General features: G+C 35.9%; 1 protein-coding gene across 3 annotated transcripts in view; it reads left to right on the top strand.

The window, feature by feature from the left end:
* SCFD1 (sec1 family domain containing 1) overlaps nt 1-12,970 on the top strand; it is a 46,226-nt gene extending 33,256 nt beyond the window's left edge. For 2 of the 3 annotated variants that reach the window (XM_014941945.1, XM_014941944.1), the window contains exons 19-24: nt 812-865; nt 5,278-5,330; nt 7,855-7,888; nt 9,161-9,226; nt 11,734-11,802; nt 12,766-12,970. In XM_014941945.1, the coding sequence (XP_014797431.1) occupies nt 812-865; nt 5,278-5,330; nt 7,855-7,888; nt 9,161-9,226; nt 11,734-11,802; nt 12,766-12,789 (300 nt within the window). In that variant the 3' untranslated portion in view covers nt 12,790-12,970. Of the gene's footprint in view, nt 1-811; nt 866-5,277; nt 5,331-7,284; nt 7,824-7,854; nt 7,889-9,160; nt 9,227-11,733; nt 11,803-12,765 lie in introns of those variants that run through there. The other variant, XM_014941946.1, reaches the window with a different exon arrangement.
* Nucleotides 12,971-14,660: the final 1,690 nt, after the last annotated feature.

The following is a 14,660-nucleotide window of genomic DNA, read 5'->3' as shown; positions in this document are numbered from 1 at the left end:
TGGCTTTTAACTCCTTTAGGTGTTTTGGGGTAGCCAAATAAAATGCTGCTCTTCCTCATGTTTAAGTTTGATGTAGGTCTGTTGTATTTCTATTAAAGTTAGCTTTTTATTTGCCATTTGGGGATTTACATTGGTTTTTTACTAAGTGTTTTTCAGTGTTATTTGTCCTTTGGAATGTCCTTTTTTGATCTATTCTGTTAACAAGACACATTTCCAATTCAATTGCTTTGTAAATTCTCCCTCACTTTATTATAACTAAAGTTGTTTGACTGTTTAAACTTTGGATGCTTTGTCCAAGCTAACATTTCCCATCGTAAATAAGGAAGAGTCATCGTGAATCTCACCTCAGTTCATTCCTTTCCAGTTCATCCAAACACTTGTTGCCAGGATTGCTTTGTTTTATCCATGTCTTTGATGACATTAGTTCTATTTTAGAATCACACCTTTAAGTCTCATCTTCAGCTTTAAAATTATTTCCTTAATTTGCAAAGTATTTTTTTATAAGAATTCATACGTCATCACGTCTGCATGTGTTGGTAATACCTAAATACAGCTCTGTTCCCCTCTTCACACGTTTTTTGCACTTTCTGTTCATCCCCTAGTTAGATGCTCCTCAGATGTTTGTGTTTTCTGTACAGAAAGGTAATTTAGGTGATGACAAAAATGCTCAACCTTTACAAAATACAAGAGGAAAACTGTTTAAAGTAGTATTTCAAATGCTGTGTAAACTATTCCGTAAATAATAGTATGGCTGTGAATAATTCTTAGTAAGCACTTCACCATTCCAATAATTTCCCGTTACATCTTACAGAATCTGCCAGTGACACGGATATTGGACAACCTCATGGAGATGAAGTCAAACCCTGTGAGTATAACGGCCTTCACGTGGGAAGAGGTGGAACAAGTGAAATCTTGAGGCTGTGATATGTGATATGCCATGGCTATTTTTTTTCAAACTAGTGCAGTTAAAGCTAATCATGCAGTAGCTCAAGAATAAAACCATTTTCATAATGATTTCGTAAGATTTTTTTGTATAAAAATACTTTCTAAACAATAACAATTTATTGCATCTGCTTGGAACTAGTGGTTCTGAGTCCTTTTTCTGTTTTGAGCTTGTTACTGTTGTGCTCTACTGAGTTTCTGTTGCTCCTAGATTTCTGAAAGTTAAACTGTGGGCTGAAATTTTCGTTGCATCAGGGTGATTTTCTTTTAAGAGAGCCATTTCAGAGGTAAAATAGTTACAGAGAGGTATGTTAGTGAAAATTTTGTTTCCCACATGTTTAATGCTTTGCCGTTTAGAGGAAAATATTTTAGTACTCATGCAGTCTTTCAGTTTGCAAGCAGAGCTGGGTTTGTGCCGGAAGAGTCCTCTTTTCCCCTTGTTTCTGTGAAAGTTTACTCAGACTAAGGTTACAGACTTTTGAAACACTTAAATGTTAGCTAGTCAAGACATTTGCTAGAATTTACAGCTAAAAGTAGCCCTAAGTCTTTTTATGTGTAGCATATAGTCAAGGTAGTCGTTTTTTTCTTACTACTGATTAGATTTACAGCATTTTTCTTAGTCCACTTTCATCTTCAGGTATGAACTAGAGTTAAAGGGAGATAAGTAATGGTAAAATATAAATGATCGACATGCAAGTAATCCTGTCTTTTCTTAAACTGTACTCATAGATAATATCTGATGTCAGCACTGTTAGCAGAAAATTTGCTTCCTCTTAAGGAACAAAGAACTTGACCCTGGTTTTGGTGGCAGTGGATTGTTGTCCCTGTTTGCAGGACTTGGAAAAGCTGTCCAGGGCCAGTTGTAGCAAAGTCAACCAGTAGAGGTCACTCACAGCACTTAATACAGAAGGCTGAAATTAAAAACTACTACTACTACTTATAACTAGGTGAAAAATGAAATTTATTTTTTTTTTAAATAAACACTAGCTTCCTCAGCCTACAAGTTTAGGAATTGATTTGGAAAAGTTTACAAGTTATACAGGCGTTTTTTGCTGACTTGATATTGTCACGTTTCACTTAGCAGAAAACAGCCAGGATCACTTGGATAATTTGGAGAAAATACTGATCTTCTCCCCTGAGAAAGCAGAGATGGAGCGGGTCTGTCAGACAGAGGCTCCATGTTTCAGGGCCGTGTCAGAGCCGGGCATTCGTGCCCCAGACCAGGGAGTGAGTGCTGCTGCTGGGCCACAGCAGGGCCCAGAGCCAGTTCCAACCTGCAGGGAACTGAGAGCAGCTTTTGGGGTCAGTTCCAGCTGGGAAAAGGGAGCCGGAGGGTCACTGGGGAATGTGTAGGCTCTAGAAATACACCACCCTGGCCTCTGTTCATCTTCTGATGCTTGAGGTACTTTTCTATTCACCTTAACAGAAAACTATTGCACTGCAGGCAAAATAAAAAGGGAGGGGGAAAAAAGCTTAAGATTTTAATTTTTTTGCAACACAGTAAAAAAACCTCCTTTATAGTTTATTGAGGCTTACTAACCAGAGTGGTCAGTGAATGAAATATACAGATAAAAGTTGTAAAGCCAAATTAGAACAGACTATTGAAAAGTTGAACAATTATTACAATGCATGTAAATAATTAAAATTATTTTCTAAATATAAAATGCAACAATATAGTAAATATACGAAGCGTACAACTTGTGCCACCACCATTCAAAATATTATTGTCAGGTGAAGTTTTAAACCTATTCAGAGCGATGAGCTGTGCAAAACTCTGGAGGGTTGGCTGTAAATCATTTTGTGTGGTACTTGTCCCAGGAGCAGCTGCCAGGAAGGACAGATGAGTCTGGACTCGTGCCTTCCAAATTTATCGTAAGCAGGAACAGATTCTTATAGGCAATAATACCATCCTGTAATTTTTTTAAATTTGTGTAGAGTGTTTAACTGCAGTTAACTTTTGCTTGAAGTATTTATTCAGAAACATTCACTGATGACCTTAAAGTAATCCGTTACTTGGGTTTTTTGAATAGTACCAGTTTGTGCTCAAAGCAGGTTTTTAAGCAATTGCTTTTGAGATTCTGTTTTCCTAAAGGAATGTTCTGTTTGTAAATCTAATAACGTAGCTGCTTCATTTTGGTATCACTCCATAGAGACCGAATAAAACTTTAATCTTCCTAACACACAAAAAAAATCATGTTGTCAAGTATACACAAATTTTAACCCATAGATATCAAACTGACCACCACATACTTCAGAATTATGGAGGTTCTTTTAAGTATCTTCCACAAAATTCTTGGGGAAGGACTGTCTTTGATAAGTAAACCTTTAATGTTTTTTTATGAAGAAGTCCCAAAGTCTGTTAGTACAGTATATACATTTGTATTGACTTAAGAGGTAGATAAATCTTATTTGTGTTACATATGAATGGAACTGTATTTTGGTTCATTTCATTCTTTTCAGTGGATATGAAACCTTTCAGGCTTAGGATATGATACGATACAGTATGATATCTTAATCTTTCATGCATTACAATGAAAATTCGAAAAATGGGGATTTCCTTAATCCAAACTAGTCATGTTTGCAGAAAAGCAAATAGACTGAAAGTCGAGGATATTTCCATGGGTCCATTTTAATTTGGAATTCTGAAAATTCTATTTATAATTTCAAAAGCATGAATTTTATTCTTGAATTTCTTAGGGAAGTCACAAATTCAGTTCTGTGTAACGAAACCACTATACAGTTGTTTCTACTGGCAGACTAGCTATTTCTTCGAGCCAATAAAATCTAGTAGGGTTACTTTCCCTGCATCTTCAGAACTGATTTCAGCAAGAATGGTGTATTTAAACAACAACAAAAACTAAGCTAGCTTATCACATTTCTATTACTTTGCCACTTTTTGTATGTCTAATTGCACAAGCCCACAGCGAAAAAGCACAACAGTCATACGTTCAGGAGGAAATGTTTGTAATATTGTGTTTTTCACTCTGATTTTAGTTCTGGCATTAATCTGTAATTCATTCTAACAAGCGAAGCTGCAGCTCTTTATCCGAGTTAAATATTTCTCCAATACCTCTTAGGTATTGGAGGTTTTAGGTTAGCAATATCTGTCCATTCCCAGCTCTCTCATGACTTGAAGTTGCTATACCACCTTCAGATGTGAGGCTGCCAAAACCATCAATGCTGGCAGACTTTGCAAATTCAGTTGAAATTCCCACTGGAGCATAGAAAAGCATTTTACAGAGGTTCAGTGTGAAATTAGATCTAAATTAAATTTTTTAAAAGGCAAACTTGAGGATAAAAGACTTATTTTATGTAATTAGATAAAAGTCCTTAGTATCAAATAGATTTATCTTCTGTGTGTGTAACCACCACATGTATACTAAATATTTCGTAGTATTAGAGATAGTTATGCTTTGTGAGCTCTAATAAATTCCCCAGATAATCTGTCTGCTACTCAAGGAGAATTATTTCTGCTCTACAGAGTCATCAAAACACAGAGATCTTGCGTGTAAGCAGCCAGATGAAAGCAGCTGTAGCCCTGCATGCAGTTTATACTCAAACGAAACTTCACAGTACCTGGGTGAAAAAGTAGTATAGAAACAGAAGAAAGCCAAGTAGTTGTCAGAAGGAGTTACTAAGAAGTTTTGTTTTTCATCTGTAATAATTGGCAAAGATCCTGCTTGTTGCCAATAAAAATATTGGAAGTGCTTGAGTGTTTCGTGTGAAGAAAAAAATTTTTTTGTATAGTTTAGACAGTCAGACTTTTCAAATTCTTGTGGAACTCATTTCTTCTTCAAGAGCTTAATTTTGGTTTAATAGTAGTCATAAATCATGAAATGAAAAGGGTAAGTTACATAACAGTAGCAGATTTTGATCTCTTATATTTAGCCTTCATTGCCGTAGAAATGTTTTGTTTTATATTAAATCAATAGCAGATCTCTGTAACCTGGAAAATTTTAGCATTTATAACTAACCACGTGATGTTCCTCTTAAGCTGGTAACACCTTAATTTTTCTTTCTGCATCTGCCATTCTGTTGGGATTTATTGTGCAACCAGTGTGTTTTTTGGAAAGTGTGTAACAGTCAATTTTAGGTGAACCAGAAACAAAAAGCTCAATAGTACCCTTCATAGCTCTCTCACCCGTGTTTATTCTGTACCGGTTCAGTTACGTACAAATACTGTCAATGTTAGTGGACACCACAGTTAATTGTGAATGATGGGACTGGTGAATGGGAAATGACATTGGTTTGAATGATGTTTAATGTAATAGATCCAAGCAGAAGCTCATAAGCCAAAATTCCAATCTTTTGAGATAAAAATGTACTTTTTAATAGGAGACGGATGACTACCGGTATTTTGACCCCAAGATGCTACGAGGCAGTGACAGGTGAGGTCATTATGAGTTTTGCTTCTTTCCTTGTACCCTGCAAAAAGGCTAACTTAAGAAATCCGGTTTTATTTTACTTGCTGACTACAAGTAATTAATTTTAATCATTAATTCTAAGTCAAGACAGTTGGTGTTGAAGGAATTCACAAGAGGAACTTGGATCAACCAGATAAATGTCTATGACACTACAAAATCTATCTCCATTCCAGTGAGGGAACATGTTGCTAACATGTACCTCCCTTCAGCCACAGCAACGTGTACTTTTGCGGGTTTTACTGTTACATTAAAAAGTCATCGGATAGCGTAACAAAATTTATCACTTTTTTAAAAGTTAAAATTTAAATCTGAATGCAACCCTTCTTCAGAAATTTGTTAATAGCTTTGCAAAAAAAAATAATTGTTAAAACTTGACTGCATTTGCTTTTGTATTGGCAGGTGCACATTTTATATTCATGAGCATTGGAAGGGACAGTTGGATATAGTTTATTTTGCCAATAAAAGAGGGGAAGAGGAATTACACTACAAGTTTATAATTTTATATCTTTGTCTTTATATCTTTGACCAATAACTATGGCTGATAATCTCACCCTCAATATGCTAGGAACAGCAAAGATACTTACTTTTAACATACCTGCTAAAAATAATTTTCATCTGAGCTGTGGGAAAACAATCAGCTCATTTAATCGCAGGGGTTTATTACAGGCTGAATATGGATAAAGTATGTCCAGACTTAGTTTTAGTTATTTATCCTAGAATCTGTGCCTACTGCCTCTGTTCTTGAATCATGGAGAGTATATTTCTGACAGTATGAGTAGCAATAGGAAAGATGTTTCAGATAATACATATGTTTTATTGGAAAGTATTATTACAGACTACTTAATTTCAAAGATACGCAGATTTTTAAAACATCAAAGAAAAAAATTACCAGTATTTCATGTTTTGTTTTAATTGCAACTTTCATTGTTTTATTATGCTTTTATAGCATTTTTGGAGGACTTTGTGCAAAAGTGCAAAGATTAGTTTTATTAATACCAAAGGATTTTTCCTCATGTAAATGTGCATTTTTACCCACTCCACATATTTTTTATGTTGCTTTAAACAATGTGAAGACATGCACTTACCGCAGTTCATAAATGTGCCATTCTGTGTAGCTATAATCATCGTTGTAGGAAAAAACAGAATTTCTGGTTTGGGGGTTGTTTGTGGTTTTTTTTCCATAAACTCAAGTTATGTTTCTTAAATCTTATTTGAGCATGACAACAAAACTCTAGTATAGCCACATAGGGGCTTGTCTTATTCTTCCTTTAAATATTTATGTAGATGATAAAAAAAAATAGGTTAGCTGGCTTGACAAAATATTATTAACTTAAAATAACAATATAAAATGATATAATTAATGGGATTATATTTAAAAGTGACTAATTTTTTTTCCTAAACTACTCGTGTTTTAAGAAATATTGGTGTTTTGACTTACTATTTTTTCAGTAGAGCAGGAACTGCATTACTGTAAGTTAATCTTAGCAAACCAGTATCTCTGTATCCTGTATAAAGCCTGCATCAAGTATAAAGAGGCCTCACCCTCTGAAGGGATGACACAAAATGTGTGTGCATTTGTCATCTCATAGTCAAATGAGGAGAGAACTGGGCTAACAGTTCTGCTTTTCAGGAGTCTGTGCTACTCACAGCAGACTAAACCAACATAATAGACGGTGCCATTCCCTCTTAAAACCTGTTTTTCTGATACGCTGAAATCAGTGTTGAGTCAATTGTTGTTGGCCACTTGGAGAAACTTGCTGAAGTCAGGGAGAAGAGAAGCTGCGATGCGTCTCATCAGTGTTAGCACAGGCTGTGTCTGAGGGCGCAGGGCAGGAAGGAGGGAGCGTGTGAGCAGGAGGCAGGAGAGCAGACTGACCCTGCACAGCTTTCTCTTGCCCTTTTTCCTTTCCTCCTGAAGGCACATGGTGATACAGGAAAAGAGGTTTCTCCCCTTCTCCCAGCTCCCTCCCTGTGGCCAGGATTGCATATTGACCTGGAGAGGAAGAGTCTGCACCACCCAAACTGTAACTTACCTCTTCCTCGTTAAAGCATGTTAATGCTGAGATTGCAGTGACACCCGACAGCAGAACACATGCCTGCTGCCCCTGGTAGTTTTTGAGATGGAGGCATCAGTAAGTATGTAGGCAGGCACTGGAAGGGGACTGGCTTACCCAGTCAGGATTCCAGTCAGCAGGATTGGTAAGTGTCACAAACTGGGCTAATGGTGATGAAATGTTCTTCTCATTGTATTTGCTCCCGGCCAGCGCTGCTCCCGTTACAGCTTCAGGTAGAATGAATGGTTGGTCAGAACAAATCCTTTAAACAAAATACTTGGAGAGTGAATGCAGAAAAGCAATTAATTTTCTATGTTATATATTTTTCTAATATTACATAGTATTCTATAAACATGTAAATGATGCTTATTTTGCATATTAATATTAATGCCTAATAAAATCTAAGTTGTAGTTTGTTTGTGTTCTTTTTACAGTTCCATTCCAAGAAGTAAAAATCCATTCCAGGAGGTAAGTCAAGTAGAAATTATTTTTCAGTGTTCATGCGTTAAATATAAATAAATCCTGAAGTACCAGTCATTTTTGATGATCATGATTAAGAAAATGAGAGGTCTTGTTTGCAAAAACCACTCAAACTAATTATACATAGTATTAATTATAATTAGCTGTGATTCTGAAGAAGTCTTTTCATCCTCAAAGGACTGTAAGCATTAACTAATACTGGAGAAGAGAAAAATCTAGAAAATTCTTCTGGAGGAAATTACAGGGATTAATTAATATTATAATTGGGTACTCAACAATTTAAACTCCTCATTTTTATAGCAGATCATTTGAGTGCTCTCAGATTTAATCCTTTGTCCGGCCTTAAACAGCGGTGTTGCCCACCCATTTAAGTGACAGTATTTTAAACAGTCTCTGCAATTCAAGGCAAAAAGCAAAACAACAAATGTTGTCATTTTATACAAATGCCAGTAACTTTCAGTATTTTTTCAACATAAATCTTTGTAAATAGTAAGAGTCTTACCTGATCTTACTCCCAAGTTTCATAGGCAAAATCTTTGCCTTGGCAATGTACAAGTGTCTTGGTTTTCTCTTGACCTGTGTTAGTTACCCTCCTGAACCAAAGAAATCCCACATGGTGTCACACAGATATCTGTCTATGGCGAGCAGGCACTCATAGCTAAAATGTCAGTACTAACATAACGTCTGTATAAAACTTGTGTAGTGTAGTCAAACAGCTTTGGATAGTGAATGTTAACAAAAATGATGCAACTATTAACTCTCCTTTTTCTATTCATTATTTGTTCTCTTTTAAGCGTAGCCCAGAAAATACTGATGGCCTTTACCTGAATCTTATAGATTATTAACAGTAATAAGTGAGAGGGAGGGAAATAGCTAAAAAGTATATTACATTATACCCGAAGTATTTGGTGTCCTGAATTAATTCTTAAGCAACCATGGAAATATTTTATCTGTTCCTATGGACACTGGAGACATCCCTGCACAAAAAATAACACATTGAAACCGTGTGTGTTTCAAATGGTTCTTAGTAGAAGCCAGTGACAGGTTAAAAGCTCTCAGCTTGCTGTTCTGTGTCCTACTAAAACTCCTCCGTTGCCTTCTTTCACGTAGGAAGCTAGTGGTTCTGTATCCAGTTCTTATTAGACTGCAGTGTGATTAGGATGAGTTTTCGCTGTAGGCTTAATGATTTGGTGTATATTTTACTACTGAAATGTGAGGAATTTAAATGCATGCTCTGATTATGTGTGTGTTGCTTTTCAGGCAATAGTGTTTGTAGTGGGAGGAGGCAACTATATTGAATATCAAAATCTCATTGACTACATAAAGGTATGTGCACTCCTGGCGCTTGTAGGCTCTAACTTCGTATTTAGAAGGTTAAGGCTATGACATTAGCCTCAACATCCTTATTAGATACAGAGTCTGGGGAAAAGTATATAAGAAATCAGTAGAAAATGTGGATGATTAATTCAGACCAACAAAGAGTTACTGTTTCTGGTATTTTTGCTCATGTTGCAATTTTGAATAGAGTAAATAAACTGCATTCTACTTTATTTTGTCTTCATATACCCTGTCATGATTGAAAACTGTCAGCAGATGTAGCAAACTGAATTAACAGTCCTGTTCCTAGTGTACATTTGCTGTTGTTAACTAAAGCAGCTGTATCTATATATATATATGTATGTAAATAAAACATATCATAGCCTTGAAAGTAAGAAACTGCTCAGAATTCTCTAGTTTTCGTAAATCTGGCAAAAGATATCTGGCAAAAGTCACTCCCAGGTGACTCTTACAGGCTTAGCCAATAAAATTTGTTTTCCATGTGGTACATTTCCATTATCTGTTGTTTCAACAGATGTAGCTTATTAATTATTCTAATATTCAATCAGTCTTCCTCCAGAATAAAAAACAGAGAAAAATCAACAGCTCTGTTCTTGCAAGCAGATACCACAAAGATTTTATTCACTGCTTTATTTTTCTAAGCACTATCTGTTTTGCCAGTTTGCCTCTGAAAGGACAGAGAAAGTATTTTAAAACTTTGTAAAACAGGAAGCAATGTTCATTCAGCTTTGACATTCGGGGTTTTCTTGTAGGAGACTTAAGAGAAACCCTCAAATCCAATTATTTGTAGTTCTGTGCTAGAATGAACTATCTCATATTTTCAAAAAGCAAATATTTATAATGTTAGTAAGGCAGATTATGCCTTAAAATAGATATATTGGCCAAGTTCGGTTCAAGATGCTGAAAATGTGTCATCAAAACTGCATGCCAGAGGGAGCCTCTAAGAGGAGACCAGCACACTGTTTTGAAAGAATTTATAAAATAATTTAGCATGTCCCTTAATTTCTTTTTGCATATGGTTAGAAAGGTATTGCTTGATAATCTGTTCCAATCTACCTGGGACAGATGTTATCGTTTATCACAAAAAAATTTTTAGATTTTGAAGAGTACTGAACAGTACTTGAAGAGTATTGAGTTCTAATTTTTTTTTTTTTTTTTTATGTTAAGCAGTTTCTGCTTGGCTCCATTAATTGGAGATAGATCTCTTGGTTTGAATGGGCTAAATAATTAACTTGTAAAATGTGTATGCTTTTATTTAAAATTGTACTTTTATAAGAATATCTATGAGAGGCTGGAAGCATTACATAGAGGCATATTTCAGAGCTGCCTGAAAGACAGCAGTCCCATTTCACAATTATTTGTATCATTTTAGATTTTCTGTTGGTACTAGATAGAACCACATGCTACTCAGCCATGCTACTCAAAGAAGCATCTGTTCAAGTTCAGATCAAAACCAGACCCCTTTGGGCATCCAGATTAAAAAAACTGGCCTGAAATGTGGGAAGATGCAAGCTCAAGATTCTGCTCAGCAACGAGGACAGTTTATTACCACAAACCACTCAGAATTAATAGAGATGAGAGCCTGAACCAGGATTACCATCTCCCCAATTAGTGTGTGACCACCAGCTAAGGACTGTTAGAATCTGCTTCTGTTACTTTCTGCTGAAACGGCACAATTCATAATATATTTGAAAGAAAATATTTTTTTCAAGGCTTATGTTCCTATTTTGCTCTTTCCTAAGTAATTTTTACCTAGCTAATATGGGAAAATGCAAAATAACAGTGAAACCAAAGTTCAAGCATAGGCTTGAATTTTGAAGAACCCTGGGATTATTAGCCCAACACTAGAAATAAACTAATTTTCACTTCCAAAATGCTAACACAGTACTTCAGCAGCCTTTTTACTATCAAGCTGCTACAATTAAACCATTCACTGCTAATTAGCTTTATTATGCATCTGATTGAAATCAACATAATATTTTGTTTCAGAATCCCTTTACAAAAAGATGCTGGTTTCATCATTGTTATATGGGAATCACAGAATCTTCATGGTTGGAAGGGACCTTTGAGATCATTGAGTCCAACCACACAAAAAAAAACACACAAAAGTTTTCAGACTCTAAGAATAATACCAACATATTTTCTATTGTGTTAGAGCAGTGCCCAGTTATTTTAGGGGGTAGGGTTTGCTCAAGTAGGGTTGTTAACTTCCCCAAGCCATTCTTCAATATAGCAAAGACCTGAGTGTTATAGTGAATTCAAATGTGTAAAAAGCCCCATGGTTTCCCCTTTCTTTCTGCCTCTGGTCTCATTTTCCACTTCAGTTTAATTACAGGGTGTTTTTTTTCCTCTGATGGAGCTATTCTTTTTTCCAGCCAAAAGTATAGGACTTAAACATCATCAAGATTTAGGTTTTTTTGCTGTACAATTCGTTTAATCCACTTCTGCTACTCTGTTAAACACTTGATTTCTTCCTGGCTTTTCTGGTTTTTTAGGGCAAACAAGGCAAACACGTCCTGTACGGCTGCAGTGAGATCTTTAATGCTACTCAGTTTATAAAACAGGTAGGTACCTTTGATAACCTCTGTAACGTTTATCACTTCTCTGATTGTGTTATGGCTTATTTACCTTTACATATCTCTATGTACTTAAAAAAATATTGAAAGATTAATACAAGTTACTGTTACCTGTTTCTCTTGATTGAAATGGGGGTTCGGAGTCAGTAATTAACTTTTGAAGGCCTGTATTGTCAATGTGAGATCATGGGTAATGCAGGTGAACAAGTTATTAATAATTGCTTTAACATAAATCCTAGTGAAAGGAAAAATTACTCTGTTCTTGGTACTTTCCACAAATAGCCTGTCTTTTGAGGCTATTCTAGTGACTTATACAAGGTAAAAACTGCTATTTAACTATGGTCTTGAAGCCTTTGTCCTAAATTTTGCCATTTATAAATACTGGCCTAGTAGGAGCTTGAGGTTGCCCGTACCTATATTAAAACAATCTTTTAATGCTGTTAAAAACATTATCAGGCCATTACTTCTCTATGCCTCATTCCAATACAAATGCAAAATAAAAACTATTCGCAGTGGTCAACAAATAATTGCCCTTCAGGAGCCGTCACCGCCTCCGACTTCCTGCTAAGATGAGAATTATTGTGGAATTGTTCAACGTTACATGTTATATGTAGAGTTATGCAACACTACATTTTAAAGAACTAAATTTATTCTTGTTGCACTTGAAGGAGACAAATCATATTTATCATCTTGTAACTATTCAGTGCACCTAATTACCTTTTTTGTTGATTTGACTGCGTACGCTGTACCTTTACCTCTGAAATCTATTCAGATCTTTAAGATGCGAAGCTCAGATCCTCTCCTGTGAGGGAACGCACTAAATGTTCTGTTCCCAGCACAGTTTGGGTTGTAAGAAACAGCCAGAGCTCATAGGCCAGCAACGCTTACCTGGGAGCTGGGTGTGGAAGGAGGGATCAGCAGCCTCATGGTTTTCTGTCGCTCCATTTTCAGCTGTCCCAGCTCGGCCAGAAATAAGACTGGAACACCACTACCTGGATGGGAACACGACAACAAAGAATTGTTACAACGTTCGGATGTCTCCATATCTATAATTTTGTCATTATATTAAAACTGAAACCAATTTCATTAATATAATAACTTTTTAAAAACTGTAATTAATACAACATTTCGGAAATAAACCTTAAAACCTGCTGTATTTTTGGTGGGGGTCAGTTTCACATTATTACATTTTAAATGCAGTGTTAGCTACGGTATATGGCAGAGCTGGATGGAAAGCATAGCATTTGCAAGTTCTTATGTATAGTTTCTGTTACAGTAAACAAAGCAATAGCTTGAAGAAAAGGTCAAGTCTGTCTTAAGGAGATGTATTCTTCCTGAAAGGCAGACTGTCTGTATTTAACAAAACTGAAAAGGACAAAACTGCCTGTTAGGACCACAGTGCAAGAGAACTACTGCTTCTAGTTCTTACCCTTTTATTTTACCAAAGTCATCATAGTCCAAAGATGTACTTGGAGTTACCTTCAGTACAAGATTCTGATACAGTAATTTAACTTCTCTTAAGGCTAAGAGAAGATTACTTACCTGCACACAGTTTCAAACTGTAAGATGGTGAAATCCTTAATAATTTTATTCTGCATTTTTTATTGTAACTGCTTTGACTGTTACATTTGGGAAGAAACCAAGTCATACTCACAGAACAGCTCTTAACGGTTTATAAGCACATTTTTAAACAATTGCATTAGGTGGGGGCGGTTTAGTAGTTCAAAGAATGTCATGATATAATTAATTTTTGCCAGTAATGACGGCTCTGGAGACTGTGTATGGGAATTGAGAGAAGGTAACAAAATTTCTTTATAAAAGTGCATCTCTGCCTCTAGAAATAGTATTTCTAGACATTTCCCCTCTGGAAACAAGCGCTGCCAATATGTCTTCAACATGAGGCCTAACATACTCAAAAAGTGACAAGAAAACACTTACACAACCGAGATTGTAAGAATTGCTGGATTACTGTAGATTTTTCAGCAGTGTTTTTTGCACCGTTCTTCAACATTGAATGTTTATTTTGCCCTAAAGGAAACTGTTTTCCCCAGCTAGATTTTTTCAGACCATCTATACAAGAAAAGCATTTGAAATATTCCTTAGAAGTATCACAATAAAAACATGAACAATCTAGACCACGTTATCAAAAAGTAATGATGTTATTTATCTCAGATGAGTGTTGTAAGCTACTCCATACCACTACTATAAACTTTTAACTTTGTCAGGTCAATAAATATATTTATGGTGGTGTTAATTACAGTTGTTATATGTGAGCACTCCCCCATAGTTGAATCAGCAAAGACTCACTGTATCAAATGCAGTTTGTTATTCTCATTCCCTATATATGTTATATTTGTTAGTAACAACAAGATCAAAGTGCATTTGGAAAAGAAAATTACATATAAAATGCTTATTGCTCCCTGTGGGAGTTTGTTCCAGGAGCTTGAAATAATTCATCCCCAAAGAAAGCTGTGCTTCCTCTGCAAAGAGTTTTAACCTTGCGGCTGACACCCAACTCGTGAAAAACCTGCTGACTGCTTTTTGTGCAGATCTTGTGGCAGCCTGTGGTACGATGGGCCCTGCTGGTGTAAGCCAGGAGCACTCCTCAATCACAGCTTACAGAATTTGCTGTTTAGTAAACTATGTAAAGATATCAGAAATTACTGTGTTGGCTGTGTTAAAAAACTTACTCGGTGGTCTCCACATTGTCTCTAGAGACAGGTTTCAGTTGTGCCCAGCTTTGTAGCTGCACCTTCAGGTCTGTTGTGTGAGCACGCACTGGTCAATTCAGGTTTCGTTTTTTTTTTAAAAAAATGAATAAATACAATTTTAGCACTTCAGACATT

The sequence above is a fragment of the Calidris pugnax genome, unplaced genomic scaffold (assembly GCF_001431845.1).
Source record: "Calidris pugnax isolate Ruff unplaced genomic scaffold, ASM143184v1 scaffold56, whole genome shotgun sequence".
Classification (NCBI taxonomy): domain Eukaryota; kingdom Metazoa; phylum Chordata; class Aves; order Charadriiformes; family Scolopacidae; genus Calidris; species Calidris pugnax.
Note: the sequence above shows the minus strand (reverse complement) of the source record. Positions and strands in the feature narration are given on the sequence as shown.